The 27671-nt window shown below is 51.2% G+C and overlaps 1 protein-coding gene across 2 annotated transcripts; it reads left to right on the top strand.

The window, feature by feature from the left end:
* The first annotated feature begins 493 nt into the window (after positions 1 to 493).
* ADAP2 (ArfGAP with dual PH domains 2) lies at positions 494 to 27452 on the top strand. 2 transcript variants are annotated; one of them, XM_070390417.1, is made up of 11 exons: positions 496 to 706; positions 1536 to 1666; positions 3492 to 3583; positions 7280 to 7359; positions 8578 to 8690; positions 14370 to 14516; positions 19022 to 19105; positions 22176 to 22238; positions 23556 to 23633; positions 24908 to 25136; positions 26369 to 27452. In XM_070390417.1, exons 1-11 carry the CDS (start codon positions 613 to 615, stop codon positions 26401 to 26403), a joined length of 1146 nt encoding a protein of 381 aa, XP_070246518.1. In that variant the 5' UTR covers positions 496 to 612; the 3' UTR covers positions 26404 to 27452. The 2 variants fall into 2 exon arrangements, with proteins under 2 accessions (XP_070246519.1, XP_070246518.1); XM_070390418.1 differs by lacking the exon at positions 22176 to 22238 and having other exon boundaries at positions 494 to 706.
* Positions 27453 to 27671: the final 219 nt, after the last annotated feature.

Raw genomic sequence — 27671 nt, forward strand, 5'->3', positions numbered from 1 at the left:
TGGCGGGCTACGGTCCCTGAGGTCGCAGAGTCGGACACGACTGAGTGTCCGACTCAGTACTAAGCACTGCACAGGACCAACATCAGGAGAATACCTTAACAGAAGTTAGAACCTTTCTAGTTTTCCCAGGGACGGGGGAGCCTGGTGGGCTTCCGTCTATGGGGTCGCACAGAGTTGGACACGACTGAAGCGACTTAGCAGCAGCAGTCTTCCAAGGACATACATCCTCATTCTCCCTTTACAGAGGCGAAAACTGAGGCCCAGAGCGGTTGATCAGGTTGTCCACAGTCACAACGCTAGCCGGTTATAGGCCAGGATTTGATCAGCGGCCAGAGTGAGCGACTCCGAGCCCTGCGCTGAGTCCCTCCCGGACTGGTGCGGCCTTAGAGAGGAACGCGATCCTCGCAGCTGGGGGGCAAACTGGACGCTCCAGAGCCGGGCGGAAAGTCCAGAGTGGGCGGGGCTTAACGCCCGGGGGCGGGGCTGGTGGCGAGGTCTTGGCTGCAGGCGCTGAGGCTGCTTCCCGCTCCACCTGCGGGCGACCGAGCTGGCCATGGGCTACCGCGTACCGAGGGGCTGCCGGGCTGAGCCCTGAGCCCGCCGGGGCCGGCCATGGGCGACCGCGAGCGCAACAAGAAGCGGCTGCTGGAGCTGCTCCAGGCCGCGGGAACCGGCAACGCGTACTGCGCAGACTGCGGGGCAGCAGGTAAGGTCGCGGCGGCGCACGTAGCCCGGTAGTCTGGGCCGGCCAGCGGCCGGTGGGTCCCGTCCCCTGCCTCCAGACCCGGGCGGGTCCCAGACCCCCGCGCACGACTCTTATATCACCTTCGGACCCGGGCCCCCGACAGCCCTCTCCTCGACCAGTACTGCCCCTACTTGAAGCTGGGCCCCCTGACCTGCCCCCTCTGGACCTCGACACTAGATCCCAGCCCCGGGTGCCCTGCCCATTCTACTCACCTCCCTCTGCCAGACACCCTGCCTACCCGGACCACGGTCCTTGACCTCTTCTTCTCGGACCCAGCCCCTTCCCCCACGCTCGGATCCAAACATCCCACACACCGCGGTTCCCAGACCCCGGACCCAGGTCTCCCCGGATGGTCCAGTGTCCCCTCCCGCGCCTCGGACGTCCCCGGGGTTCTGCGCGCTCAGACCCGGCGCACGCCAAGGGACTCTGACCCACCTTCCCACCCGCAGCTCCCGGCGTCGAGTTGCGGGTCCGTCCTTCCGCGCTCTCCTCTCAGTTCCCTGAAGTGCTGTCACTTCCACTTCGCGCCGCCTCAGCCTCTCGCTCTCCATCCCCCGGACTCCCTCCAAGATCTTCATTCTGGCCGCCACCGCAGCCGCGTCAGGGCCAAGTGGGCTGACCAGAGGGTTTCATGCTGGTATCTTAGTTCGCGCAAGGCGGGGAGGCCGAGAGAGAAGGCGTGGGCTGTTGGTACCTGCCAAGCCCTTGCCTCTCCTGGCGCCCCTAGCCTAGCCCTGGTTTCTTCAGCCAGCTCTTCACCCGCTCCCCACCCTGCCCTCTCACCCCGCAGATCCCGACTGGGCCTCTTACAAGCTGGGCATCTTTATCTGTCTGAACTGCTCCGGAGTCCACCGCAACTTTCCAGACATCAGCAAAGTGAAATCCGTCAGACTTGACTTCTGGGACGACAGTATCGTGGAGGTAGCAAGGGGCGCGTGTGGAGAGCCTTTGAACAGGAGCCTGCTCCCATTCTCCAGGGAAGGAAACTGAGGCCGAGAGAGGGGCAGTAAGGAGCCAGTTAGACAGAGGCCCTGAGTTCAAATCCTAGCTCCATCGCTTACTTATTTGCAGCTGTGAGGTCCGGAGCCTGCTATTTAACACTAGCTGTGGGCCCTTTCCACACATGTATTATAAATATACCACTATCCTTTCACAGGGCTGCTATGAGGATTAAATGCTGACTCAATGCAGGTACAAAGTAAATAGTCAATTAACAGCTGCTGTTCTTAGTAGCTGAAGTCCTGGACCAGAACAGAAGTATCCTGATTCATGGTCCCTAGGCCTTCTCCAGTCCCCCTAGCCAGGGAGGGAGCCACCTCGTTCTCCTGATCTCCAGAGATGGAGAACACTTTCAGCCTGGCTGATGACACCATTCTGGCCAGAAAACCTTCAGAGAGCAGGCAGTCCTAAACTGGGCTGGCTGAGGATTTCGAGGACTACGGGGGAAGCAGACCCATGTTTACTGAGTACCCCTGTCTGTGCCAAGCACTGCGCTAGACCACTGGGCTCGACGCTTTATTCGTTCACTCATTCACTCATTACTGTAAGCCTGCATTTGCTGGCTGTAGGAGAGAGCAGTGAAGATAAAGTCTCTACTTACGTGGAGCTTACATTCTAGTGCAGGAGAAAGACCAGAAACCGGCATATAAACCTGAAGGTCGTTTCTTTGGGCCTCATCACTCCCCTGTTATGGGCTTCCCTGGTGGCTCAGTGGAAAAGAACCTGCCTGCCAATGCAGGAGACACGGGTTCGATCCTTGGGTTGGGAAGATCCCCTGGAGAAGGAAATGGCAACCCACTCCAGTGTTCTTACCTGGGAAATCCCGTGGACAGAGGAGCCTGGTGGGCTACAATCCAGGGGGTCACAAAGAGTTGGACACGACTGAAGCAACTTAGCATTTAGCACTCCCTGGTTATAGCTTCTTCATCTTTGCAGGTGAGATCCCTGAAGCTCAGGGGGTTAAGTGTAGCCCAGTGGGAACCCTGCTCTATGGAGACTCATAGCCCATGCAAATCCTGCAACACAGCCCAGTGGCCAGTGGGGAAGGGAATAATAGGGTTCACTCTTTCCAAGAGACGTGGATTAAAAAAGGGCTGTTTTTTCCACATGTGTCCCCAGCCCAGATATGCCCCTGATGTTACTGAGTGCTGACTGATGGCCAGGGCCACTCCTGACACATATGCATTCCCCTGGGTCTCTCTGGTGCCATCTTCCTGACTCACATACGCTATGGGGTGGAGCACTGAAGTGCTCCATCCTCCAGTTCCATCTATCGCCTACAGACTTGCAGGGACTACTGCTAGTGGTCCTGGCCATCTGTGGAGGGCAGTGGAGAAAGTACATGAGCTTTGGAGTTAGGCGGGTCTGGGTTCAAATTCCAACTCTCCACTGACTAGCTGTGTTACCTTGGGTAAGTTGCCTAAGCTCTCTGAGCCTTGGTGTCCTCGCCTTATAACAGGGACAGTAATTGTGGTGATTACAGTGATTGAGGGGATCAAATGGAATAATGTGGGAGAGCTGTAAAGTGCTATGCTTGTATGAGGCGTGGTTGTTACATTGTTCCAGGCTGGGACTTCTGAGCATCACGTGTGACCAAGCTGGGTTGGGGGAAATGTCAAACTCCAGGAGGAGTGTCTCCTGACTCAGCCTAGGAGCCAGTGAGAACAGTGGCCTTCTGGGTAGACTGTGGTTTCGTTTCACATTTTTTTCAAGTTCTACATTACCCCAAGTTGCTGTTGTCTTGCAGTTTATGACCCACAACGGGAACCTCCGAGTGAAGACCAAGTACGAAGCCAGAGTCCCTGCATTCTACTATATCCCCCAGGCCAACGACTGCATGTGAGTGGCTGATTTCCTGGTCCCACCCACTCCCACCGCTACCCCATCTCCAGTGCCTTTGTCTCTGACAGTCTTTTCTGTGCACCAGCCCAGCAGGTGGAGCCAGGAGAGCATTTGGTACAGGAAAACACACAGACTTCTGTAGGGCCCTCTCTACCTTCGAAGCTTGGGTCATCACCTCCCCTCTCTGGGACCCAGTTTCCTGGACTCATCTGTGAAATGGGACATCTGCTTTAGTTTCTGTCCCTTTGCCTTGATGTTCTCATAGCCTACAGGTGATGACTAACTTGATTAACAAGAGTAATGCCAGTATTCTAGCAGAATCAATGTGCTTCAGCTACTTTGCTTGGAATCTTGTGCCCAGAGCTGTCCCACCTAAGCTCAGCATAGCTCCAAGGCAGCTGCTTAGGCCCCAGATCCCCAAATAATAACCATAGACATACTTGTAGCTACTGATATTTGTTGAGCTTTACTTTGTATCAGGCCCTGTGTTAAACGCTTGTGTGCGTTAATTTTCGTTCTCTCAACAACTCTATGAGATCATATTGCATTATCTGCACCATATAGATGAAACACTTGAGGCTGATAGAGGCAGAGCTGGGACTAGCCCATCTGACACCAGGGCCTTCATGACTGTACCAAGGTGCTAGGGAAAAAAATCCAGTATCCTGGGATTGCATGCCATGGAACAGCAGGAGGGTTCAGGTCCCCTGGGGGTGAGGGGTGAGGGTGACTTTGGTCTGTAGTGACCCCAGACCTGTGCAGGACAGACTGTCTGAGCCTGAGCTTCCCTCCCAGGGACTCAGCATCCTGTGTGAACGGAGTGTGAATGGGGAGAAGGGTTACCTCCAGGCAGACAGGAGGCGTGGCTTGCAGGAACAGGCTGCATTTCCGCTGCCATTGTCCTCTAACCATGGCAGGATGCTGGTGGACAGCGCACAAACTATACAACCGTATCTAGTGTCCTGTGACGTCCCAGTATTTAAACAACCTGGGAGTGGCGGAGCAAGCACAGCTTTGCGCTCTGGAGACCCCAGTATGCTTCTCTGTCTCTATTCAGTTGTGAAAAGGTAGGCAAGGGAGCAGAACTCTGCAACCTGTGGCAGCCTCATCTCTGAAACGTTGACAGTGATGCCTACATTTGGTAGGCATAATGGTAGCATGATGGTAGGGATTAAAGGAGATAACAGGTAAAACATCTCACAAGACACCCCTCATGCCATTTGTTTTTTTAGGATTTATTTACTTCTTTTTATTTGGCTGTAGTGGGTCTTCGTGGCTGTGTGCAGGCTTTCTCTGGATGCAGCAAGCTGGGGCTGCTCTTCGATGAGATGCGCTGGCTTCTCACTGTGTTGGCTTCTCTTCTCGTGGAGCACAGGCTGTAGGCACGTGGGCTTCAGCAGCTGCAGCACAGTGGGCCCAGGAGCAGTGGCGTGTGGGCCCTAGAGCACTCGGGCTTAGTTGCTCCTCAGCATGTGGAATCCTCCCGGACCAGGGATCCTACTGGTGTCCCTTGCCTTGCAAGGCAGATTCTTCACCACTGGACCACCAGGGAAACCCCTTCGTGCCAGTTTTAATCTATTTCTATGTCCACTTTGGCATACTGGCTGGTGGCTGGCCCAGCTGTGGGAGGTGCCAGGTTTAATGTGAAAGGGCTCCTTTTGCCTCACTGCTGCCACCCAACCCTTTGCTCCAAGGGGAAGGGACCAGGTACTTGGTGAGCACCTACTGAGCTCAAGGGTCTCTGCCAGTGCTACACAGACGCTATGTATCATGACCCCAACTACAGCCCTGAACTGTAACCCCTTCTGGTTGAATGGCCTCAATCCCTAATTCTAAAAGTCCCCTGAATTCTCCACCTCCAGAATCTCGGTCTCCATTCCCTCTCCCAGCTCTGATCCTGTGGTTCAGGGTTCCTCCATGTCCTGGGGCCGAGGGCTGTGCCTTCAGTAGGGCTCTTAACTACACACAACAGAAACCCAGTTTAAACCAGCTTATGCACAAGGTGATTTTCTGGGTTCAGATCAGACCGCAAAAAGAACAGAGGTGGAACCACCCTCTGGAAGGACAGGCTGGAGGCTCCAGCACTATCAAGTCTCTGAAATCCCTCTGGTTCCCATTCCTGCCTCTTTTTCTCACCCAGGCTTTCTTCCTTTTGTTGTTCAGTTGCTCAGTCATGTCCGATTCTTTGTGACCCCATGGACTACAGCATACCAGGCTTCCTTGTCCTTCACTATCTCCTGGAGTTTATTTAAACTCACGTCCATTGAGTCGATGATGCCATCCAACCATCTCACCCTCTGTCGCCCCCTTCTCCTCTTGCCCTCAATCTTTCCCAGCATCAGGGAGTCAGCTCCTTTCCCAATGAGTCAGCTCTTCGCATCAGCTGGCCAAAGTATCAGAACTTAAGCTTCAGCATCAGTCCTTCCAATGAATATTTAGGATTGATTTCCTTTAGGATTGGCTGGTTTGATCTCCTTGCAGTCCCAGGGACTCTCAAGAGTCTCCTCCAGCACCACAGAGCAAAAGCATCAATTGTTCGGTGCTCAGCCTTCTTTATGGTCCAGTTTTCCCATCCGTACATGACTACTGGAAAAACATAGCTCTGGCTATACAGACCTTTGTTGGCAAAGTGATGTCTCTGCTTTTTAATATACTTCTTCTTGTAGCTGGGAGCAACACCATATCCATGTTCCCAGCTCCAGCTCCCAGCTCAACCCTGGAGAGAAGGCTTCCAATCCACCTCTCTCAGTTTTTTGCTCCTTTTGTTCCCAACAGCCCAGGGCCAAGCTCTGATTGACCAATCTGGGTCAGGTACTCAGTTCTAGGTCATTCCCTGTGGCCATGGGGTGAGGTCATATCAACCTGGGAACGTTTGCCTGGAAAAGGCAAGAGGGAACCAAACAATTGGAATGAAGTCCCTCTCAGCTGCGTGGATTTTCTGTAGGGGTCGTGGATGGCAATGTCTGGTTGGGCTAATAGCAAACACCTATTATATGCTCAACATAGTACTAGGCCCTCTGTATGCATTTAAACCTCTCAACAACTCTAAGGGATAGGTAGATATAATATTACTGGAATATTCCCCAAGTTCAGAGGAGTAAAGCAACTTGCCCTTGGTCACACGGTGGATAAATGGTAGAGTAAGACCAGGTCCCAGAGGGTCAGACCCCAAGACCACTGCTCTGTCCATTGTAGCATGCCCAGATCTCATGGGTGGGCCTTGGGGAAGGCTCACAGACTCTCCTGGCTTAAGCTCATGAACACACAGTGCAGTGTGGCAGAGTAGACGGTCCAGGGGAGCTGGCATCTGTCTCATTGACCTAGAGGGGCTGAGGTTGGAATAGCATAGCAATTTGGATTTAGCCCCTGGGGGGAGATATTATTTCCTGGTGAGATACTGGCCTTGTCTGCAGACATTTTGGAGTATCACAACTTGGGAAGGGTTGCTATTGGTATCAAGGCGGTGGAGGTCTGAGATACTGCTAAACATCCTACAAAGCACGAAATAGTCTCCCACCATGAAGCATTACTTGGTCCCAAGTGTTAATAGTATGCAGATGGAGAAACTTGACCAGGCTGGGCAGGCAGCCAGGCCTTGCTGAGAAGCTCCCATCCTCAGCTACAGGGTCTCATAAAATTGCCATGAAAAGAGGATGCATCAGACACAGCTGACTCAAGTTTCTCTCTTTTTAGGGTCTTAAAAGAACAGTGGATTCGAGCTAAGTATGAGAGACAGGAATTTATGGCCGATGGGAAAACCATCTCACCCCCAGGTAAGGTTATTTTCATTATCTCTTGAGGGCTGATTCTGATGCATTCTAGAAAACAAAGTGCCTGAGTATTAGGAACAAGGTCAGCCGCCCTCGCTCTGGCCCCAGAGACCAAGGTGTGGGTTCCTCTGCTTCTGAAATAGCAACACATCAGCTGGTGGGGTTTTATGGTCTTCTTGGCCGAGAAGCTCACTCGTTTCAGGTCCTTGCAGGACCACAGGGTGTACAGAGTCTTAGTATAAATTGCAAAAAGATTCACCCCCCTGGACAGACCAGGTAGAAATAGACAATCTGCTTCTGGCTAAGGGAGCCCTGGTGTGGCACAAGCCTTGAGAAGGAGAATGGGCTGGATTTTGCCTCCCTTCCTGCCTTTGTGCAGGGCATGATCTCTTCGGTGGCCTTGGACCTGTGGCACATTCTACCCCTCTGCTGTGAGTCCAAATGGACACTGTCCCAGAGAGCAAAATGTACAAAACTGCTCGAGGACCAGAGGCAGCCAGTGCCGAATGCTCGTAGCTGCCAGGAGCACAGAGTGTTCATCCACCAGCAGGGACCTAGAGGTCACTCATTATTCCCGTACTTGGGAGACTTTCAGTTGGCTGATATCAACGTGAAGTTGGGCCTCTTTCAAAATCAGTCCAGTTTCTCAGTTTTTAGCCTACTTAAGGGTTCCTTATATTTTCGTTTAATTTATTTATATATTTTTGGCTGTGCTGGGTGTTTATTGCTGCACTGGCTACTCTGTAGTTGCAGGGCGTTGGCTTCTCGCTGCGGTGACTTCTCTTGTTGCAGAGCGCAGGCTCTAGGCATGCGGGCTTCAATAGTTGTGGAACTTGGGCTCAGTGGTTGCTCTGCAGCATGCAGGATCTTCCCAGACCAGAGGTCGAACCCGTGTCCCTTGCGTTGGCAGGTGGATTCTTAACCACTGGACCCCCAGGGAAGTCCCTACCTAAAGGTTTACTATGTCTTCTTAGGAAACAGCCAAGAAAGAAAGTTGGAGGGACCCCCCCAACTAAAATCATACAACATTGCAAAGTTTCCTCAGAGAGGACCCCACATCCTGCAGCCGTAAGAGCTAAATCAGATCCGAGACATTTCAGCAGCAGGTGGGCGGTCCACTCCACCCCTGAGACTGCACGGCATGGGGTCACCAATAGGCAGGTGAGTTGCCTGTTGGTCTTAGAGCTGTGGTGGTTCACTCTTTCTCATCTTTGGTGGCAGGTAACCGAGAAGGGTTCCTGTGGAAGCGGGGAAGGGACAACGCACAGTTCCTGAAAAGGAGGTTTGTCCTCCTGGCAAGAGAAGGCCTGCTGAAGTACTACACTAAAGAAGAGGTAAGCTTCTCCTACTCCTGCCCGAGCCAGGGCAAGCACCCCTCTCCGGTCTATGTTTTGATCAATGGTGCCTGGTCTTGTAGATGAGCTCAGTCACTGAGACTTAGGTGCCACACGCTACTACTTTTCCTCATTATACAATCCATCCAGTCCACTGAAATCCTCACCTTCTCTTCACCTTGAATGGGCTTAGATTGGTCCATGATTAAGGTTTTGATGATCACTTGACTTTACTTCATTGATTCATTCACTCAAGAAATATTTATTGGGCTTCCTTGGTGGTCCAGGGGTTAAGAATCCACCTGCCAATGCGGGGGACATGGGTTCAATCCCCGGTCTGGGAAGATCCCACACACCGCATGGCAACTAAGCCTGTATGCTGTAACTCCTGACGCCTGTGTACCCTTGAGCCTGTGCTCCATAACAACGAAGCCACCTCAATGAGAACCTGCACACCAACTACAGAGTAGCCCCCGATCACTGCAGCTAGAGTAGCCCTCACGCAGCAATGAAAACCCATCGCAGCCAAAAAGTATATATTCATTGAGCACCTACTATGCTAGACCTTATTCCAAGCACTGAAGATACAGCAGTGAACTAAACGAAGTTCCTGATCTCTTGGGGCTTCCATTCTAGTGAATAGAGACAGGTAATAACCAAAATATATGTTACCTATCCAGTGGCAATAAGTTCTATGAAGTAAAATAAAAGAGAGTGAAGGTTAGAGCATGATACAAGTGGGGCATGGGGAGGTGGTCAGAGGAGGCCTCTCTGATGACCTTTGAGTACAGAACAGAATAAACATGAGTACGTTATGTGGATATGTGGGGGAGGGTAGAAGAAGAGAGAACAGTATGTGCAGGAGCATGGGCGAGTGTGCTGATTAGAAAAGATGACCCCTCTCAGAGGGTGCATCCCTGGTCCCAGTCTAGGCAAGCAGAAGCCTGGATGCCGGTTCTCCCCCATCCCTTCAGCCAGGAGCTTTCTGTTCAGTGCACAAACTGCCCAACCGTGAGCCATAGCCATGGCTTGAGCTGGGAGTGTATTTGGTGAGTCTATAGGGCATGAAGGAGGCCAGAGTGCCTGGTACAGAGTGAGCAAAAAAAATAATGGAGAGAGATGAGCTCACACAGTGGAAGACTTTGAAGACCATAGGAAGATTTTTTTTTTAACAGCTTTATTGCAATGTAAATTCGCATACCACAGGATTCACCTATTTCAGTTCAGTTCAGTCACTCAGTCGTGTCCGACTCTTTGCGACCCCATGAACTGCAGCATGCCAGGCCTCCCTGTCCATCACCAACTCCCGGAGTCCACCCAAACCCATGTCCATTGAATCGGTGATGCCATCCAACCATCTCATCTTCTGTCGTCCCCTTCTCCTCCTGCCCTCAATCTTTCCCAGCATCAGGGTCTTTTCAAATGAGTCAGCTCTTTGCAATTCACCTATTTAAAGTATATAATTAATAGCTTTTAGTATATTCGTGGAGTTGTGCAACTTTCACCACAGTCAATTTTAGAACATTTTCATTACCCTAAAAAGAAAACCCACATGTGTGAGCTCTAGTTCTCCACTCTACTAGCCTCCCCTAGCCCTGTTGTTGTTTGTCACTCAGTCATGTTTGACTCTTTGCAATTCCATGGACTATAGCCTGCCAGGCTCCTCTGTCCATGGGATTTCCCAGGGGATTGCCATTTCCTACTCCAGAAGGTCTTCCTGACTCATGGGTGGAACCCGTGTCTGCTGCTTGGCAGGTGGATTCTTTACCACTGAATCACCAGGGAAGCCCTCCCGTTGCCCTGCTGCTGCTGCTGCTGCTAAGTCGCTTCAGTCGTGTCTGACTCTGTGTGACCCCATAGATGGCAGCCCACCAGGCTCCTCCATCCCTGGGATTCTCCAGGCAAGAACACTGGAGTGGGTTGCCATTTCCTTCTCCAATGCATGAAAGTGAAGTCATTCAGTCGTGTCCAACCCTCAGCAACCCCATGGACTGCAGCCTTCTAGCCTCCTCCGTCCATGGGATTTTCCAGGCAAGAGTACTGGAGTGGGGTGCCATTGCCTTCTCCGCCCCTTGCCCTAGGCAACCACTAATCTATTGTCAGATTTGCCTGTTCTTGACATTTCATACAAATGGAATCATACAATATGTGGTCTTTTATAACAGACTCCCTTCATTTAGCATTAGGTTTTTAAGGATCATTCATGTTGTAGCACGTATCAGTACTTCATTTCTTTTTATTGCCAAGTAATATTCCACTGTATGGATATACCACATTTCACTTATTTATTCATCAGCTGATAAACAGATGAGTTGTTTCCACTTTTGGGCTAGTGTGAATAATGCTGCTATGAACATTCATGTACAAGGTTTTATGTGAATCTACATTTCCAATTTTCTTGGGTAATTCTCCCTAGGAGTGGAACTGCTGAGTCATATGATAACTATTTGTTTAATTTTTTGAGGAATTTTTCCAAAGTAGCTGCACCATTTTACATTCCCACCAGCAATGTATGAGGGTCCTCCACGTCCTCACCAATGTTTGTTATTATCTGTCTTTTTGATCATAGCCATCTTAATGGGTACAAGATAATATCTCATTGTGATTTTGATTTGCATTTCCTCGATGGCTAGTGATGTTGTATGTCTTCTCATGTACTTACTGGCCAGTTGCCCATCTTCTTTGTAGAAATGTTTATTCACAGCCTTTTCTCATATTTTTATTATGTTATTTGTTTTCCTTTTTTTTTTTTTTTTTTAGCTGTAATCGTTCTTCATATAGTCTATATACAAGGCCCTTATTGGGTATATGATTTTTTTTATTACATTCTTATTTCTTAATATTCTTTTTCATTAGGGTTTATCACCAGAATATTTTTACAAAAAATTTCTGTGTTTGGATTTTACTCTGTTATTGGGAAGACATACAAGGGTTTGGGGGCTTCTCAGGTGGCACTAGTGGTAAAGAAACTGCCTGCCAATGCATGAGATATAAGAGACCCAAGTTTTATCCCTGGGTCAGGAAGATCCCCTGCAGGAGGGCATGGCAGCCCACTCCAGCGTTCTTGACTGGAGAATCCCTTGGACTTTGGAGCCTGGTGGGCTATGATCCATAGCATTGCAAAGAATCAGACACTACTGAAGTGACTTAGCATGCACGCAGGAGGGTTTTGAGCAGAAAAGTGATCAGCTTTGACTAAAACTTTAAAAAGAGACACTCTGGCTGCTACTTGAGCAAGAGTGGGGCAGGAGGAGGCAAGCGTAGAAGCAGAGAAACCAGTTAGGAAGCTACCACAATAATCCAAGATCGGGATAATGGTGTTGGAGATGGTTAAAAGTGGTCTGCTTGCATTTTGGAAATAGAGCCAATGAGATCTACTGAAGGATTGGACATGAGGTGTGAAAGTCAGAGGGATCAAGAATGATCCACAGGACTTCCCTGGTGGTCCAATGGTTAAGAATCCACCCGCCAGTGCAGAAGACACAGGTTCGATCTCTGCTCCAGGAAGATTCCACGTGCTGTGAAGAACTTAGCCTGTGTGCCGCAACTACTGAGCCGAGTGCTCTGGAGCCCATGAGCCACACAAGAGAAGACACTGCAGTGAGAACCCCATGCAACTAGAGAGAAAGCTGCCTCCTCTCGCGTCAGCTAGAGAAAGCCCAAGGGCAGCAACGAAGACCCAGCACAGCGAAAAATAAGAATGCATCCCAGATTTTTTGCCTTATGCAACTATGAGGTTAGTTTGTCATTTGCTGAGATGGCAAAGATTTAGCTCCCTAAGGGGATGATCATGAGTCCTTTTTCATTTGAGATGCTTATTAGTCATCCATGTAGAGACTGAGGAAGACGTTCTCAGAAGTTCTGAGTCTAGAGGTTTGGGGAAAGTTTTGAGCTGGAGTCAGCAGCGTGCAAACTGGTTGAGCAACAGGACTGGTTGGAATCACCGAGGTGGGCGGGGGGGTGAGGGTGGATGAGAAAAGATGTCTAAGGACTGAGTATTTTAGGTATTTGTTACTGAGTGACACACCACCCTAAAACTTAGTGGCTTGAAATAACAATTGATTGTGTCTCATAATCCTCTGGGGTCAGGAATTTGAGCAGGTGGTGGCTGCTGCAGAGTACTCCCTGTGACTTCAGCTGGGTCGTTCCCTCTGCTCCATTTTCCTGGGCTGGGCTAGGAGACCCAGAAAGCCTTCACTCACATGTCTCGTGCTTTGCTTCCTTGTGGCTTTTCTCTCTGTGAATGTTCCTCATTCAGGAGTCCAGTTCAAGCTTTGTTACAGCATGGTGTCCGACTTCCCCCAAGCAAACGAGGATGCTGCCAGGCCTCAAAGCTTAGGCCAGGAACTGCCTGCTATTGGTCAATTCAAGTCATGCAACCAAAACCAATTCAGTTCAGTTCAGTTCAGTCACTCAGTCGTGTTCGACTCTTTGCGATCCCATGGACTGCAGCGCGCCAGGCCCCCCTGTCCATCACCAACTCCTGGAGTTCACCCAAACTCATGTCCATTGAGTCAGTGATGCCCTCCAACCATCTCATCCTCTGTCGTCCCCTTCTCCTCCCACCTTCAATCTTTCCCAGCATCAAGGCCTTTTCAAATGAGTCAGTTCTTCGCATCAGTTGGCCGAAGTATTGGAGTTTCAGCTTCAACATCAGTCCTCGGGGAGGGGATAGAGATTGTGCCTCTTTTTTTTTTTAATATTTATTTATTCCTTATTTTTGGCTGTGCTGGGTCTTCACTGCTGCACTCAAGCTTTCTCTAGTTGTGGCGAGCAGGAGTTACTCTCTAGTGGTACACGGGCTCCTCACTCTGGTGGCTTCTCTTATTGTGGAGCATAGGGCTGTAGAGCGCGCCAGCTCAGTAGTTGTGGCTCGTGGACTTAGTTGCTCTGCGGCATGTAGGATCTTAGTTCCCTGACCAGGGGCTGAGCCTTCGTCCCCTGCATTGCAAGGGGGATTCTTAATCACTGGACCACCAGGGAAGTCCCTGAAGTCCTAACTTTAATTCATTTTAATTTTAATATCTACATGTGACTACAGCTACAGCTGCTATGGGACTAGACTGTTGGTATCATTTTTCTTTCTCTCATCAGTTATGAAAGGAAACATTTGTTTTCCCTTTGCCTTCTTAGCATCAGGGAGTGCTCAAAATGTGTTCAGACCCTGAGAACAGAGTATATAGTATGGGAAGACGTGCTTTGAGGCCTACCCCTGCTTTTATTGGTTTACCTGTTTTATTTGATTGGCTTCCATGGATTTTCATTATAAATTCTTTTTTTTTTTTTGGTTGCACAGCATGAAGGATCTTAGTTACCTGACCAGGAACTGAACCCGTGCCCCTACAGTGGAAGCGTGGAGTCCTAACCACTGGACCGCTAAGGGAAATCCTAATGATTTATTTTAGAAAAAGTTCTATGGCTGAAAAACTTGAAAAGTGCCAAGTTACGGTCTTTCCAAGCCCCCTTCCAGCTCAGAGAGGCCGATTAAGCAGGATTAGTGGGATGGCTGGATACAGAGCATGGTAGAATATCTGTGGATCTTGATATTAGAGCAAGAACATTAAAAACCTGTGTGGAGTTCCGAATTGGTCATGTTTGCCTTAAGGCTTGATGGCAAAGGTGAGGAGAAGTCACTCCACTGACTGTAGGCATCCTGAGTACCCGATTCCTCTCTTTTAGGGTAAAGACCCCAAAGCTGTCATCAGCATCAAGGACTTGAATGCCACCTTCCAGACAGAGAAGATTGGGAACCCCCACGGGCTGCAGATCACCTACCGGAGAGATGGTCGCGTTCGGAACCTGTTTGTGTACCACGAGAATGGGAAGGTGAGAGGGTGGCGTTGCCGCTCAGCCTCCAGCTCAGCAGCCCCGAACCTCGCAGGCCCAGCTCCCTGATTCCCTGGCGCTGCAGCCTCTTGAGACGCGATGCTGCTGTTTGCTTTCATCTGTTGTCGCTTTCTGTTTTTGGCCACATTGTGTGGCTTGTGGGGTCTTAGTTCCCCAACCAGGGATCAAACTTGGGCCCACGGCAATGAAAGCACCGAGTCCTAACCACCAAACTGTCAGGGAAGTCCCTGTTGTCACTTCTGGTTGGAGACATAGTAAAGTTAAGGCAGAGCGAGAACTGGGAGAGGAACCTGGCGGGGATCAGGGGTGTGTCTGGATGGTGCACAGCCACCAAGGGGCGTCCGGTTAGCAGACGGGACTATGCCCAGAGGTGGCCAATCAGGTGCAGCCAGAGATTCCAAATATGAGAGGAGGGATGACTCGAAGCTCAAACAGCAGTGCATCCCATGGCCTCCCTTCGCAGTGTGTGGTCTGGCACCAACTGCATGAGCATCACCTGGGAGCTTGTTGGAACTAGTGTCTTGGGCCCATCCTGGACCTGCTGAGTTAGAAACTGCGTTTTCACAGGATCCCTAGGTGATACTCAGGCACGCTGAAGTTTGAGAAGCACTATCAAAGGTCCAGGAAGTCAGCTCCATCAGAGAACAGCAGGCCAATAGTACAGCTGCAAAGACAAAAGCCGGCTCTAAATGGCAGGGTCATGTGACTGGGCAAGAGTCAGAGATGCTAAGTGGAGGTGAGGAGGTGCAAAGGTGGGGGCTGATGTTTTGTGATTTGCTATTAATTCTGTGCTGGGCACTTTTCTTGGTGATCACTATACATCATTGCTTTTCTTTTTAAAAAAATAATTAATTAATTAATTTGGCTGCGCCACGCGGGATGTGGTATCTTCATTCCCTGACCAAAGATGGAATCATTGGAAGTGTGGAGTCTTAATCACTGGACTGCCAGGGAAGTCCTGTACATCAGTTCTTAATCTTCAAAACCCTGGAAATGTTTTATCCCCATGTTACTGAGGCATGGGACTTCCCTCGTGGCTCAGGGGTAAAGAATCCACCTGCAATGCAGGAGTTGCAGGAGATGAAGTTCCAATCCTTGGGTCAGGAAGATCCCCTGGAGGAAGCCATGGCAACCCACTCCAGTATTCTTGCCTGGAGAATCCCATGGACAGAGGAACCTGGCGGGTTACGGTCCATAGCATCTCAAAGGGTCGCACACGACTGAAGCGACTTAGCACGCATGCACTGAGGCAGGGGTGTGTTAAGTAATTTGCTCAGAGTCATGTGGCCGATGGTTCCTGAACTCTGCACCTGTCTTACCACTCCATGTGCCTCTGCTGGAGGAAGACCCTTGCCAGCAGGAGTCAGAAACCAGATACAGGCCTGGATCTTCCCACGAGGCCCCAGCACTGGGATACTGACCATGGATCATCCTCAGCAGGCTTCATGCTCTCTCCACCGTCTGGGCTGACTTCCTGGCATGGTCTGAAGAGCTGGGGTTTGGAGTCGGAAGTTGGGACTCTGCTTCTGCCACTCCCTTGTGTGTTCCTAGGGCAGGTCCCTTCCCTTCCTAAGTCTGCTTGTGTATGGTTGATAATACCCACTTCCCGGAGGGGTCTTGAGGATTGAGAGACTGTGGACCATGAATGTGAATGCATCTCGTTACTGTGAAGTGCATTATAAACATTAGTTGTCACTGTTATTTGTTCACGATTGTGGCAGCAGTGGAAGACAAGCTCTTGAGAGCCGTGCCTGATCATTTCTGTGTTCAGGACTTCCCTCTTTCAGTAAATCCTTACAGTGCCCCTCCCTGCAACGTGCACAGCACTGGGGTGTGGAGTGATTGAGGCAGAGCCATGAATGGGGTTCTAGGATCTCATAGTCTTGGGAAAGAGACAGATGGGGAAACAGGCACTGAAGATACTGTGTGATGCAGTTTCTAACTCAGCAGGTCCAGGATGGGCCCAAGACGCTAGTTCAACAAGCTCCCAGGTGATGCTCCCAGGGAGGCCATAGGGGCTGTGCTGGAGACACACGGGAGACGTGTAAGTGGCCTAGTCTGGGGGAGGGGGCACTCTAAAAGGCGATCCAAAGAAGGAGGTTCTACTTAAGAATTGTGTGAGTATGCCGAGAAGGAGAACACTCAAACCAGCTTAAAAGGGTCATGAGTGGAAAAGAAACAGGGGTATTTATTTCAGAGGACAGAAGCATGGTTGGGCAGCCTGAGAGGTTAAAATTAGGAACTGTGGTGTGTGTGATTCTGTGTGTGTTTGGAGACAGACAGAATACACTCTTAACAGGAACACATTGTTCTATAAACCCAGGAGTGCAAGTAATGTCTCACTTCTTAGTTTCTCTAAATGCAAGGATCTCATTTCCCAAACTGCCAAGAAGCCTAGTGCCACTCGTTTTTCTCGGCTCCCTCCATTGGCTTTACCAGAATTTTGGGACTGGTGCAGTTAGGAGACATGGAGGAGATCCCTGGCTCTCAGTCCATGGTGGGCTCACTGCTGTGGCCCCAGGTCCAGACTGACTGGATACCAGTGGCTACCTCACCATGCCCATTTCTGCTAAAGGACTTTTGCTGAGGTGCCCATGATCTCAGACACTTATGGTGCCTGACTCCTTCCCACTGGCCCAGCTGTAGAGCAGCTGACAACCTGGTTCTGGCCAGTCTCCTCTCCCTGGTGATGCCCCAGCTTCTCCCTTAGATGGGCATAAATGGGGGGCTACAAACTCACGGCTGCAGGAGCCAGGTGGGCAAATTAAAAGTGGACAGCTTTAAGTCTGTGGCAAACAGGAACACATGTATAGAGAACTGAAACAGGCAAAACTTAAGGGCAAACCAACCTGTACGCAGGTTGGATTTGTGACCGGAAGAGTCTTTCCAAAGTGAAGGCCTAGGTGGGTCTTCTGTGGGGATGATCCCCTTCCCTTAGTGCCTGAAACCCTATAAGGTTCTTAATGCCCTGGTCAAGAGAGCTTAGGAATACTGAACCAGCAAAGCTTGACCTAAAACAGAAAAGGTACTGATGTTTCATACCTTTGAAACCAAATTCAAATGAATTTCTCAATCACTCTATTACATCCAAGTGCAGCACAGCAGCTATTTGAACAGGTCTTTCCTCTCCTCTTCCATACTCCTGTGAGATAGGATCTGATAAGCCCTGTTCAGCCTCTGTACTGGTCCAGCCCTCATCCAGATTCTGTGGCCAAGAAGGAGTAGGATCATAGCAGCAAGTGTGACTGCAACTGTGGATGGGTGGTGCGCGGCTGAGAATGGGTGGGGCATTTTTCGTAGAATCAGGGTTTGGGTGGAGCAAAAATCTATTCCATCTAAACTCACTCTCAGGATGAATAGAATGTTCTAGATAAAAGGTGTATCAAGGGTGAGGGCAGAGAGGTGGGTGAGGCAGAGTGTTCCAAGAGAAGGGAAGAACGTGGGGGCAGCGATTGCAAATGATTTTGTATGGAAAGAGCTCAGAGAGCAAAGTGAAAGTGACAATGTTAGTCACTCCATCCTGTCTGACTCTTTGTGACCCCACGGACTGTAGCCCACTAGGCTCCTTGGTCTGTGGGATTCTTCAGGCAAGAAGACTGCAGTGGGTTGCCATTTTCTTCTCCAGGGGATCTTCCGGACCCAGAGATCGAACCTGGGTCTCCTGAAGATTCTCAGGCAGATTCTTTACTGTCTGAGCTGTCAGGGAAGTCCAGAGGGCAAAGTAAGTCATACTAAAGAACTTAAGACTCTTTCCCTGAAGGTAGTGGAGAGGACTCTAAGCTAGACTCAATTAGATTTGCAATTTGAAAATCACTCTGGCTGCCGTAAGGACTGAATGAAGAGCAGCAGAGCAGAGGCAGAACCAGCTGGCACAAGGGGTTCAGCAGGTGAGAGACGAGGGTGGACACTGCTGAGGGAGGCGCACTCCCAGAGGGACACAGGAGGTCCATGCCAGCTTCAGCCTACGTTGCACTCCAGGTGATGAGCATCTGCACTGATGGAGCATCCCCAGGAGCACCTGCCCCCACCTGAAGGCCGGTCTTTGACACCCGAGGACCTTTGCTCCTCAACGTGTCTCCCAATGACCAGCAGCTCATCATCTGTGAACTTGTTAGGAATGCAGAATCTCAGGCCCCACCCCAAACCCGCTGAATTCAAATCTGCATTTTAACGAGATCCTTGGGTGATGCTTACACACACTGGCAGGAGCCAAGCACTGTGCCGGGCCGCTGCATAACTCCTGTGCGGCTGGCCTTGGTCCTTTCCCATGGCCCTGGGGCTCTGCTTCCCACTTGCTCGGGGGACGCCCTGGGCTCTGGCACCGTCCTCCCTGGGATCAGCCTGAGTAGGACTGGGGGGTGTGCATGTGCCCAAACCTGAAGACCCAGCTGGCTTCCTGCTACCAGCCTCGGCTGCCCGCCCCCCCGGCCCCCAGCTGGCACTCAGTCTCACTGTCTGTCTGTCCTTTGCATGTCTCTCTGCAGGAGATAGTGGACTGGTTCAACGCCCTCCGTGCAGCCCGTCTCCAATACCTAAAAATGGCCTTTCCTGAGCTCCCAGAGTCTGAGGTGAGCTAAATGCGGACCCCACCTTCCACGGCTCCTGTCTGCCACCTCCTGTGCTCCTGCTTGGCTGACCTCAAAGACATGCAGAGGCCAGACTCAGTTTGACTGCAGGAAAGACCTTGAGCCTTGGGGTTGGGGACCTCAGCGGGAAACCAAAAGTTTTTTCCTGGGGAGGCTGGGGGTTATGGCCTCACCGTTGGCAAGGCAGTCTCCAAAAAGCAGATCAGACTCTCCCCTTTGGGATCCGTCACTCACAGTGTCAAAAGGCTCAGGATTTGGGCATCTCTTTCTGACTTCTCCCACTGAAATGCACAAAAGGTCCCTCACATACTGCTTACAATGTGCTTCTGAACCTGGTTTATCTTGTCATCCCTTTTATCTAATCGTCCTTTTCGGCCAGCAGTTAGGTGAGGTGATTATTCCCATTCCAGCGATGAGAAACTGAGTCCCAGGAAGGTCAAGGGCATAACCGAAGGTGTTCCTCCCACTTGAACATCCCCCACTTTGCCCTTTCCTAGTCTGCTTTAAGGAAGGCAGTGGGATCTTTCCCATTATCATTCTAACAGGAAGAGTCTGCCTTTCATGGCCAAGGTGACAGTGAGCCTGAGAACTTCATTTCAGTTGTCTTCAGACGTCTGGGGCATCCACGTACATCCCTTAGGCTTGGGCGGGGAAGCTGTATAGAGTGGGCTGTGAGCTGGAGGGTGTGAGCTGGGAGGCCTGGGCCCTTGCGGATGGTCTGCTCCTGACTTGCTGTGTGACCACTGCAGGTGAGGCTGCCTCTCTGAGCAGCTCTTCCCACATCTGTAAGGTGGCGCTTGGTCTGGGTCATCTTCAGGGTCTCTTCTAACTCTGAGGTGCTGTACTCTAGTCCCTGTGTTAGGCCTGCTCTGGAAGGATTTTGTAAGAGATAGGGGATGGAAAGACCATGTTAATCGTGTGACTTTTTTTTTTTTGGCCATACCACACAGCATGTGGAGTATTATTTCCCTGATGAGGGATGGGACCTGTGCCCCACTGCAGTAGAAGTGCAGAATCTTAATCACTGGACCGCCAGGGAAGTCCCATTCCTGGGACTTTCCTATTCCCAACTGTTAGATCCTTCTTGAAAACCTAAGTGCCCATTAATTCCCCAGTTTGCAGGGAGCGAAGTGTCTGGAATGGGGGTCCTCTCCAGACCTAGGGATGCACTGAGATGGCAGATCTCCACGAGTTCCTCCAGCCAGGCTTGGCTCAGGGTCCTCCCGGCCTGCAGAGTCAGCAGCCATAGCGGGTGAACGCCCACTTGCATGGGCGTGGCGTGGGGGTGCTGACTGCTGCCTGGAGACACTGAGGGCAAGTTGCAGACGCCCCGCCTCCCTGTCTGGGCAGCTCTCCAACTCGGCTGGCCCATGCGGGGGAAACTGGGCTTTGGTAACATCCTCAACGTCCTCTTCCTCCCGCCTCCACTATCGTTACCCCTTATCCACCCCTGGTTTTCTCCCTGCTGCCTCTCTCCCCGTCTTGCCTCCCCCATGTCTACATAGGGTGTGAGGTTCTGAGCAACCACCCAAGTCTGGCTCGAGCTCAGGGATCCAACGCCAGAAACCTGGGGGACCCCGGTGGGATTGTGGTCCTGTAAAAAGAAACGCATGGACCCGAAGGCAGGGAAGCTGATGTGTTACGCAGGGCAAGTGGCCTCACCTCTCCTAGCCGCAGTTTACTCATCTGTCACCACTGGGACAGTCTCTGCCTCCAGGGCTGCATGTGTCCAGTGAGCCAAGGCATCTAAGGTGCAGTGCATAGTACCGCATTCCCAGCCCCTTTCTCCTCAAGGCCTAGATTCACCCTGCCCTGGCTTCAGTTCAGACAACTGAGTGATTAGAACTCTTGTCTTTGCTCCAAATGAAGGAATTAAAGCCTACAGAATGCATTTTAGGGAAAGGGGAGTGGTGTCCTTTATATTTTTGATTTCTCGCTCACAACTTTCTCCCTTCAGACTTCCCATTCCTACTCCCAAACCTTACATCCCCTTTGCCCCTGCTTTCGACCCAGGCTCTGTTCTCATCTGAAGCTCTATACTTGCCAGTTTGACACCCTGGAGCACAGGAGGCCAGTGTCAATCCCTGGAAGCTTCTCTGAGCGTAGGATGGTCTTGCAGATCACATAATACGGTATCCTTATTACACAGAAGGAAACAGGCCCAGAGAGGCATAAGGTCTTAACAAGATAACACAGCTGGTTGAGGTCAGACCTGGAGCTAGAACTCAAGTCTCCTGACTCCTAGTCCAGAGTTTTCTCTACTTAATCCATCCTGCCATCGCCTTCTATGGCCCTGGCTCAGAATCCCCACCAATGCCCAGGTCTTGGCCAAGGGCCTGATCAGAAGGTTTTGGCATATTTAAACTTGAGCATCATAGAGTAGCAATATAGCTACTACTAGGGTCTGGCTGGTGTCTATCGGCTCTAGGTGGTGAAAGTTCTTCATCCTACCGGTGACATGTCTTCGGGAAAATCCTGTGACTTTTCTGAGGTCTTGTCTCTTCATTCAGAGCATGAAAATGATAACATCCACCTCACAGGGTGGTTGAGAATTACACGCAGAGCCTGACACACAGTCAGTCAGTTCAGTTGTTCAGTTGTGTCCAATTCTTTGCGACCCCATGGACTGCAGCACACCAGGCTTCCCTGTCCATCACCTACTCCCGGAGCTTGCACAAACTCATGTCATCAAGTCGGTGATGCCATCCACCCGATGACACGCAGTAGATACTCAGAATGCAACCCCCCCACCCCGATACCTGGAGAGTCTCCTCAGAGCCTGACCTGTGTCCTCCTCCTGGAATTGCTGAAAGAACACTTAACCTAAGTCTTTACACCAAGACTCAGCTGTGCTGGGTAGCTCTGCAGACATCTGGGGTGCTGTTGTCGGGCTCTGTCGAAATGTTAGCATTGCATCCATACCAAATATAACCATGTGCACACATCCTTCCCTATTGCAAACTTCCCCCTTTGTCGGGGAGCCAAGTTCGCTGGGGAAGCTCGGCCTCTTAGGTGGGAGGCAGGGGGTCAGTGTGTGTCTCTCTTCCCCCAGCTTGTGCCCCTCATCACCAGGAACTATCTCAAACAAGGCTTCATGGAAAAGACCGGTCCGAAGGTACATCCCGTGTTCCTTGGGGGGGACTTTCATGGCCTCAGTGCCAGTGGGCAGTGGGGCCAAAGTGGGGAGGTGGGAAAATGGGGAACCAGGGGCAGGGAGGAGGGAGGAAGCGGAAGTAAATGGACTTTTGTGAGTTCCAGGGGTGAAGGACCAAGTGGGAGACAGGGTGGCTGGAGGGTGGTCAGGCGCTTCTCCCTGCAACTGGGCATCTTCCTTCTTGATCAGCATCGCCATCAGTGGCTCTCGTCTTTACATCATCTATCTGACCCTGTTCTTGGGAAGGCACAGCTGAAAAGGGAAAGCACAGCTGAAAAGCACAGCTCCTTTGAGGGGCAGCTCTTGAACACTTGTGTGCTCTGAGCTGGGGCCCTACCAGGACCGATCAAGTGAGGCAGGACTAGTGATTGGTCTGAGAGAACTCACCTCGGTACCTATGCTTGGATGCCAGTGAGGCCCCTGCCGCCCCAGGACATCTCAGACCTAGCCTGGATGCTGGTGCGGTGAAGCTCCAAGCCAGAAGATGGAGATGGTGGGGGTTGTGCAGAGGAGGCGGGGTGCAGGGAAGCAGGGAAGGGGGAGGAGAGAAGGAGGAAGAAGCAAGCAGATGTGTGAGTGCTTAGTCTTGCCTGACTCTGCGACACCGTGGACTGTAGCCTGCCAGGCTCCTCTGTCCGTGGGATTTCCTAGGCAAGAATACTGGAGTAGGGTGTCATTTCCTTCTCCCAGAGGAAAGCAGAGGAACTTCCTAAAAAAAAAAAGAAAAAAACCCAAAGCAACAGCTTTCTGATGCTTTTTTTTTTAAGGTGTAATACGCTGATGCAATGTTTGTTAAGATGACAGTGGAAGTGTTAGGCAGTCACAGTAAAGGGAGCCTCAGATGGCTGGGTAAAGGGTTGCAGGTTTTTGTCCTTCAGCAGCTGGTGGCACCGCCCCTGTGGCTCTTAGGGGGACTTTCCTTCCCCTGACCTAGGTTAGAATTTGGCCAAGGCCAGGGCTTTCAGAAGCGCTGAGCAGTAGCCACTTCTGATTTCCCAGGTTCCTTTTTCTGAGATATCTTGTCCACAGCCTGAGAAAGAGGAAAATGCTTCTTCCAACGCACATAGGCAGCGGCTGGAGGCCGCAAGGGAAAGCTGGGGTGGAGGAGGGTGTTTGGAGCCGTCAGAGCTCAAGGCCCGGGGGTGGGGCGAGCGCTGGGGTGTCCGACTGCCAAGCCAGGAACTGGCCGGCTCCCTCGTCCTGGCCCGGGCTGGCCCTCTGACCTCTGTGCCCCACCCCTGCCTGGCCAAGCCTGATACAAAGTTCCCTCTTCTGCAGCAGAGAGAACCTTTCAAGAAAAGGTGGTTTGCTCTGGATCCCCAGGAGCGCAGGCTGCTTTATTACAAGAACCCACTGGTAAGAGTCACTGATGGCCCCCCTGCTGAGCACCAGCAGGCAGAGGTGGGGTCAGAGCTGGTCGGGGACCATGGGGATGCCACAGGGCTGGAGAGACCCAGCGAGAGACACCATCACGGTTGTCTCTAAGTCATCCTTGGGCATGAAACTGCTCTCCCTTGCCTTCAAGAAGTCCTTCACGTGTGTCCAAAAGCTGCCAAGGTAGCCAAGAGAGGACTTCCCCATCCTCTAGTCTCCAGGGCTGCCTTCCAACCTGGAGGCTGTGGAGAGTCACAGTTGGGAGTAACAGCTCTAGAACGCGACTGTCTGGGCTCTGGGACCAGCCCTGCCACTTTTAGGGGTGCACCCGTGGCATTTTGACAGAGCACTCAGTTCTCCTTGCCTCAGTTTCCTCAATCAGGAGATGACTTAATAACACTGCCATCTTCAGAGGTTGCCCTGAGGATTATTCTGTGAGTTACTATATATAAAGCACTTGAATTCTTAGTGCAGAGTTCAGTTCAGTTCAGTCACTCAGTCGTGTCTGACTCTTTGCGACCCCATGGATTGCAGCATGCTAGGCCTCCCTGTCCATCGCCAACTCCCAGAGTTAGCTCTCCATAAACACTGAGTATGGGACTTCCCACCTGGTGCTAGTGGTAAAGAACCCATCTACCAACACAGGGGACCTAAGAGATGCAGGTTCCATCCCTGGGTTGGGAAGATTTTCTAGAGAAGGGCATGGCAACTCACTCCAGTATTCTTGCCTGGAGAATCCCATGAACAGAAGAATCTGGCGGGCTACAGTCCATGGGGTCACAAAGAGTCGAACATGGCTGAAGTCACTTAGCATGCACACATGCAAACATTAAGTATCATTTAAACAGATGTTGTTTAGTTGCTAAGTCGTGTCTGACTCTTTGTGCCCCATGGACTGTAGCCCGCCAGGCTCCTCTGTTCATGGGATTCCCCAGGCAAGGATATGGAGTGGTTTGCGGTGCCCTCCTCCAGGGGATCTTCCTGACCCAGGGATCCAACCGACCTCTTCTGCTTTGCAGGCGGGTTCTTTGCCACTGAGCCACCAGAGAAGCTCATTTAAACAGAGGCTGTGTGTGATTTCCTTTATAGTTTGAGCCTTTTAAATTCGGGGGTCCTCCTAGCTGAAATCCCCAGCACAGCTCCCCACCCAACACACACACAGCCCTCTTACTAAGATGGACCTGGGGGCTCTCGGGCCTGCAGGTGGCCCTCTGCCCCAGGTGTGGCCTCTGATGACCTCTGTCCTCTCTTTTCAGGATGCCTTCGAGCTGGGCCAGGTGTTTCTTGGGAGCAACGAACAGGGGTACCAGGTGTTTGAAGACCTGCCCAAGGGCATCCGAGGGAACCGCTGGAAAGCTGGCCTCACCATCGTCACCCCCCACCGGAGGTTCGTCTTCACCTGCCCCAGTGAGAAGGAGCAGCGTGAATGGTTGGAGAGTTTTCGGGAGGTCCTCTCCAGCCCCTTGACGCCCCTCAACCTCCTTGGTAAGATACGGGGCCCTGTGTGTGTTCCTTTGGCCAAGGAAAGTGGGCAGAAAGGGGCTTCTTCACTTGGGTTCAGCTGTGAGTCCTAAAACCGGGGTCATGGCTCCTGACTGCCCTCTTTCCCTTTTCTTCTCTTCTGGCCAAAGAGTTCAGACAGTGCACATTATTGCCCGGAAACCCTCTCTGTCCACATCTAGTTCCTCTACCGGGAGGCTTTTCCTAGTGGATCCGGATGAGCTTCGTCTTGGTGGAGCTGTCGCTCTCGTAGTTGTTCAGTTTCTAATTTGTGCCTGACTCTTCTGCGATCCCGTGAACCGTAGCCCTGCCAGGCGCCTCTGTCCATGGGATTTCCCAGGCGAGAGTACTGGAGTGGGTTGCCATCTCCTCCTCCAGGGAATCTTCCCAACTCAGGGATTGAACCCACAGCTCCTGCACTGGCAAGTGGATTCTTTACCACTGAGCCACCAGGGAAGCCCGAACCGTTGCTTAGGTCCCGTTTTCTACCCTGCTCCCTCCCAGGAGCCGAGCAGCCTCTCTGCCCCTCCACTCCCTGCCCCTGAGTCCCTTTTCCCGTGAGAAATCCTTGGCCTGTTAGGAAGGTCACACCCGCCGGCAGCTTCTGGGATTCTGGGTTCCTCCCCACTCAGAGGGAAGGCTATTTTTAGGGTGCTGCTCTTTTCTAGGCGCTGGTCTGTCTGCTCCTCTCCTGCTCCTCCCCTTTGCCCCAGATGTGTCTTGAGCAGGCTTCCCCATCTGTAGACAGCCTCGTGGAAGGAGGGGAGACATTCTGAGCAGGAAACTTCTGGCCCAGGGCCTTCTGGCTCCTGGGACACGGAGGAGAAGTTCCGTGTTTGGAAAAGTACAGACTGAGTAGGTGACCCCATGCGGCCCCTGGGGAGAAACCCTGGTGCCCTTTGAATCTGACCAGGATAAACACAGACTTGCTTCACTCCCCAAAAATCCCAAAGCTGAAGGGCCTCTGAGATGGGCTGGGAAGTTGTTAATGAAGAACATTAGTGTCTTTTCCCCCCGGGGGCCTGTGCTTCTGAGTCTCTGCTGCTCTGTTTCCGCTTTTCTCTCCTCTGCTGTGTCTGTGTCCCTTCATCTACCACTTTTTGGTCTGTTTTTTAATTCTGTTTCCCTCTGTCATTGCTCCCCTCTCCTCTCGCTGTCCCTTCCCTCCGGTGGGACTACGCTGGCACAGCCATACCCTCTTTTTGTTCCCTTTGTAGCTGTGTCAACAGAGAGTGACTGCAGCCACAGGTGACCTAGTGGCCACCCAGTGCGCCTGGTGGAAAGGAGAGGTTACTGCTTCAGCCTTGGGGGCCCCACAGGAGTGCCCCCCAGAAGTCGGCAGCTGCCACAGGCAGTGACCTCTGCCAAGACCAAAGCTTTGGCCTTTACCTGCTGGCTCCCTGGGCCTCCTCGCTGCCCTAGGGGTCTGGGTAGCTGGTAAATGTCCTAGGGCCTCAGGACACTGGAAATGAAGGCACCGCAATGGGAAGGTACCGTGGCATTAGCCAAGCTTGCTGAAGAAACAGATAACGACAAGAAGTTTAAGCTGAATCCAACCATGAGGAAACAATCAGACAAGTCCACATTAGAGGAATTCTGCAAAACGACTGGCTAGACACTTCAAGACTGCCCGTATCATGAAAGATCAAGTAGTCTGAAAACTGTTCTAGATTAGACAAGACTAAAGAGACATAGCCACAAAATGCAATTCATGATTCTTGATTAGATCTTGGATTTTAAACAGTTTTTGAGATGTAATCCAGATAACTGGGGAGGTTCCAATATGGATGTATATTAGCTAGTAGTATTGTAACATTGTGATATTGTGCTGTATTTGTGTAGGCGGATGCTCTTGTTCTGAGGGATTCTGAAGTGGTCAGGGATAAAATATAATATGTCTACATATGTCATATGTATGTCATACATACATGTCAGCAAAATATAAATGTATCTGTACATAGAGAGTATATACATATAGTGTGTGTGTATTTATGAAAAAGAAAGTCTGTGTACACACACACTCAGGGGGAGAGACAGAAAGCAGACCACTGTGCAAAATGTTAGCTACTTCATCTAGATGAAGTATAGCTGGATGCTTATTGTCCAATTCATGCAAATTTCCTATAGGCTTGAAAGTTTTCAAATTTAAAAGTTAGGGGGAAATTACTTTAAAAGCATCCACTTTTCACTCTTCAATAGTGGTGGGTTTTCCCCATGAATCGAAAATGTTCCTGGGAGAGTTCTACCTTTGTGCACATCTTAGAAGATATAAAAGTGTAGCTAATACAAAAGAACAAACAACCCCCCTCCCCCCAAAGCACAATGTTCCCATCCACACACTCTGGAAGGAAAGAAGGAGGACAAGACGACAACTCCCCTGGACCCCAGGGAGAGAGCTATCCAGCCTGAATGCCACGTCTGGCCCTGCCACTAACGCATGTGTGCATGCTCAGTTGCGTGTCTGACTCTTTGCGACCCCATGGACTGTATCCCGCCAGGCTCCTCCATTCATGGGATTTT

Source organism: Bos mutus, chromosome 19 (genome assembly GCF_027580195.1).
Source record: "Bos mutus isolate GX-2022 chromosome 19, NWIPB_WYAK_1.1, whole genome shotgun sequence".
Lineage (NCBI taxonomy): Eukaryota > Metazoa > Chordata > Mammalia > Artiodactyla > Bovidae > Bos > Bos mutus.

Coding starts and splice junctions, on each gene's coding strand:
- ADAP2 (XM_070390417.1), top strand. CDS start 613: ATGGGCGACCGCGAGCGCAACAAGAAGCGGCTGCTGGAGCTGCTCCAG. Junction 7,360..8,577: donor GAAAACCATCTCACCCCCAG/GTAAGGTTATTT, acceptor CTTTGGTGGCAG/GTAACCGAGAAGGGTTCCTG. Junction 8,691..14,369: donor AGTACTACACTAAAGAAGAG/GTAAGCTTCTCC, acceptor CCTCTCTTTTAG/GGTAAAGACCCCAAAGCTGT.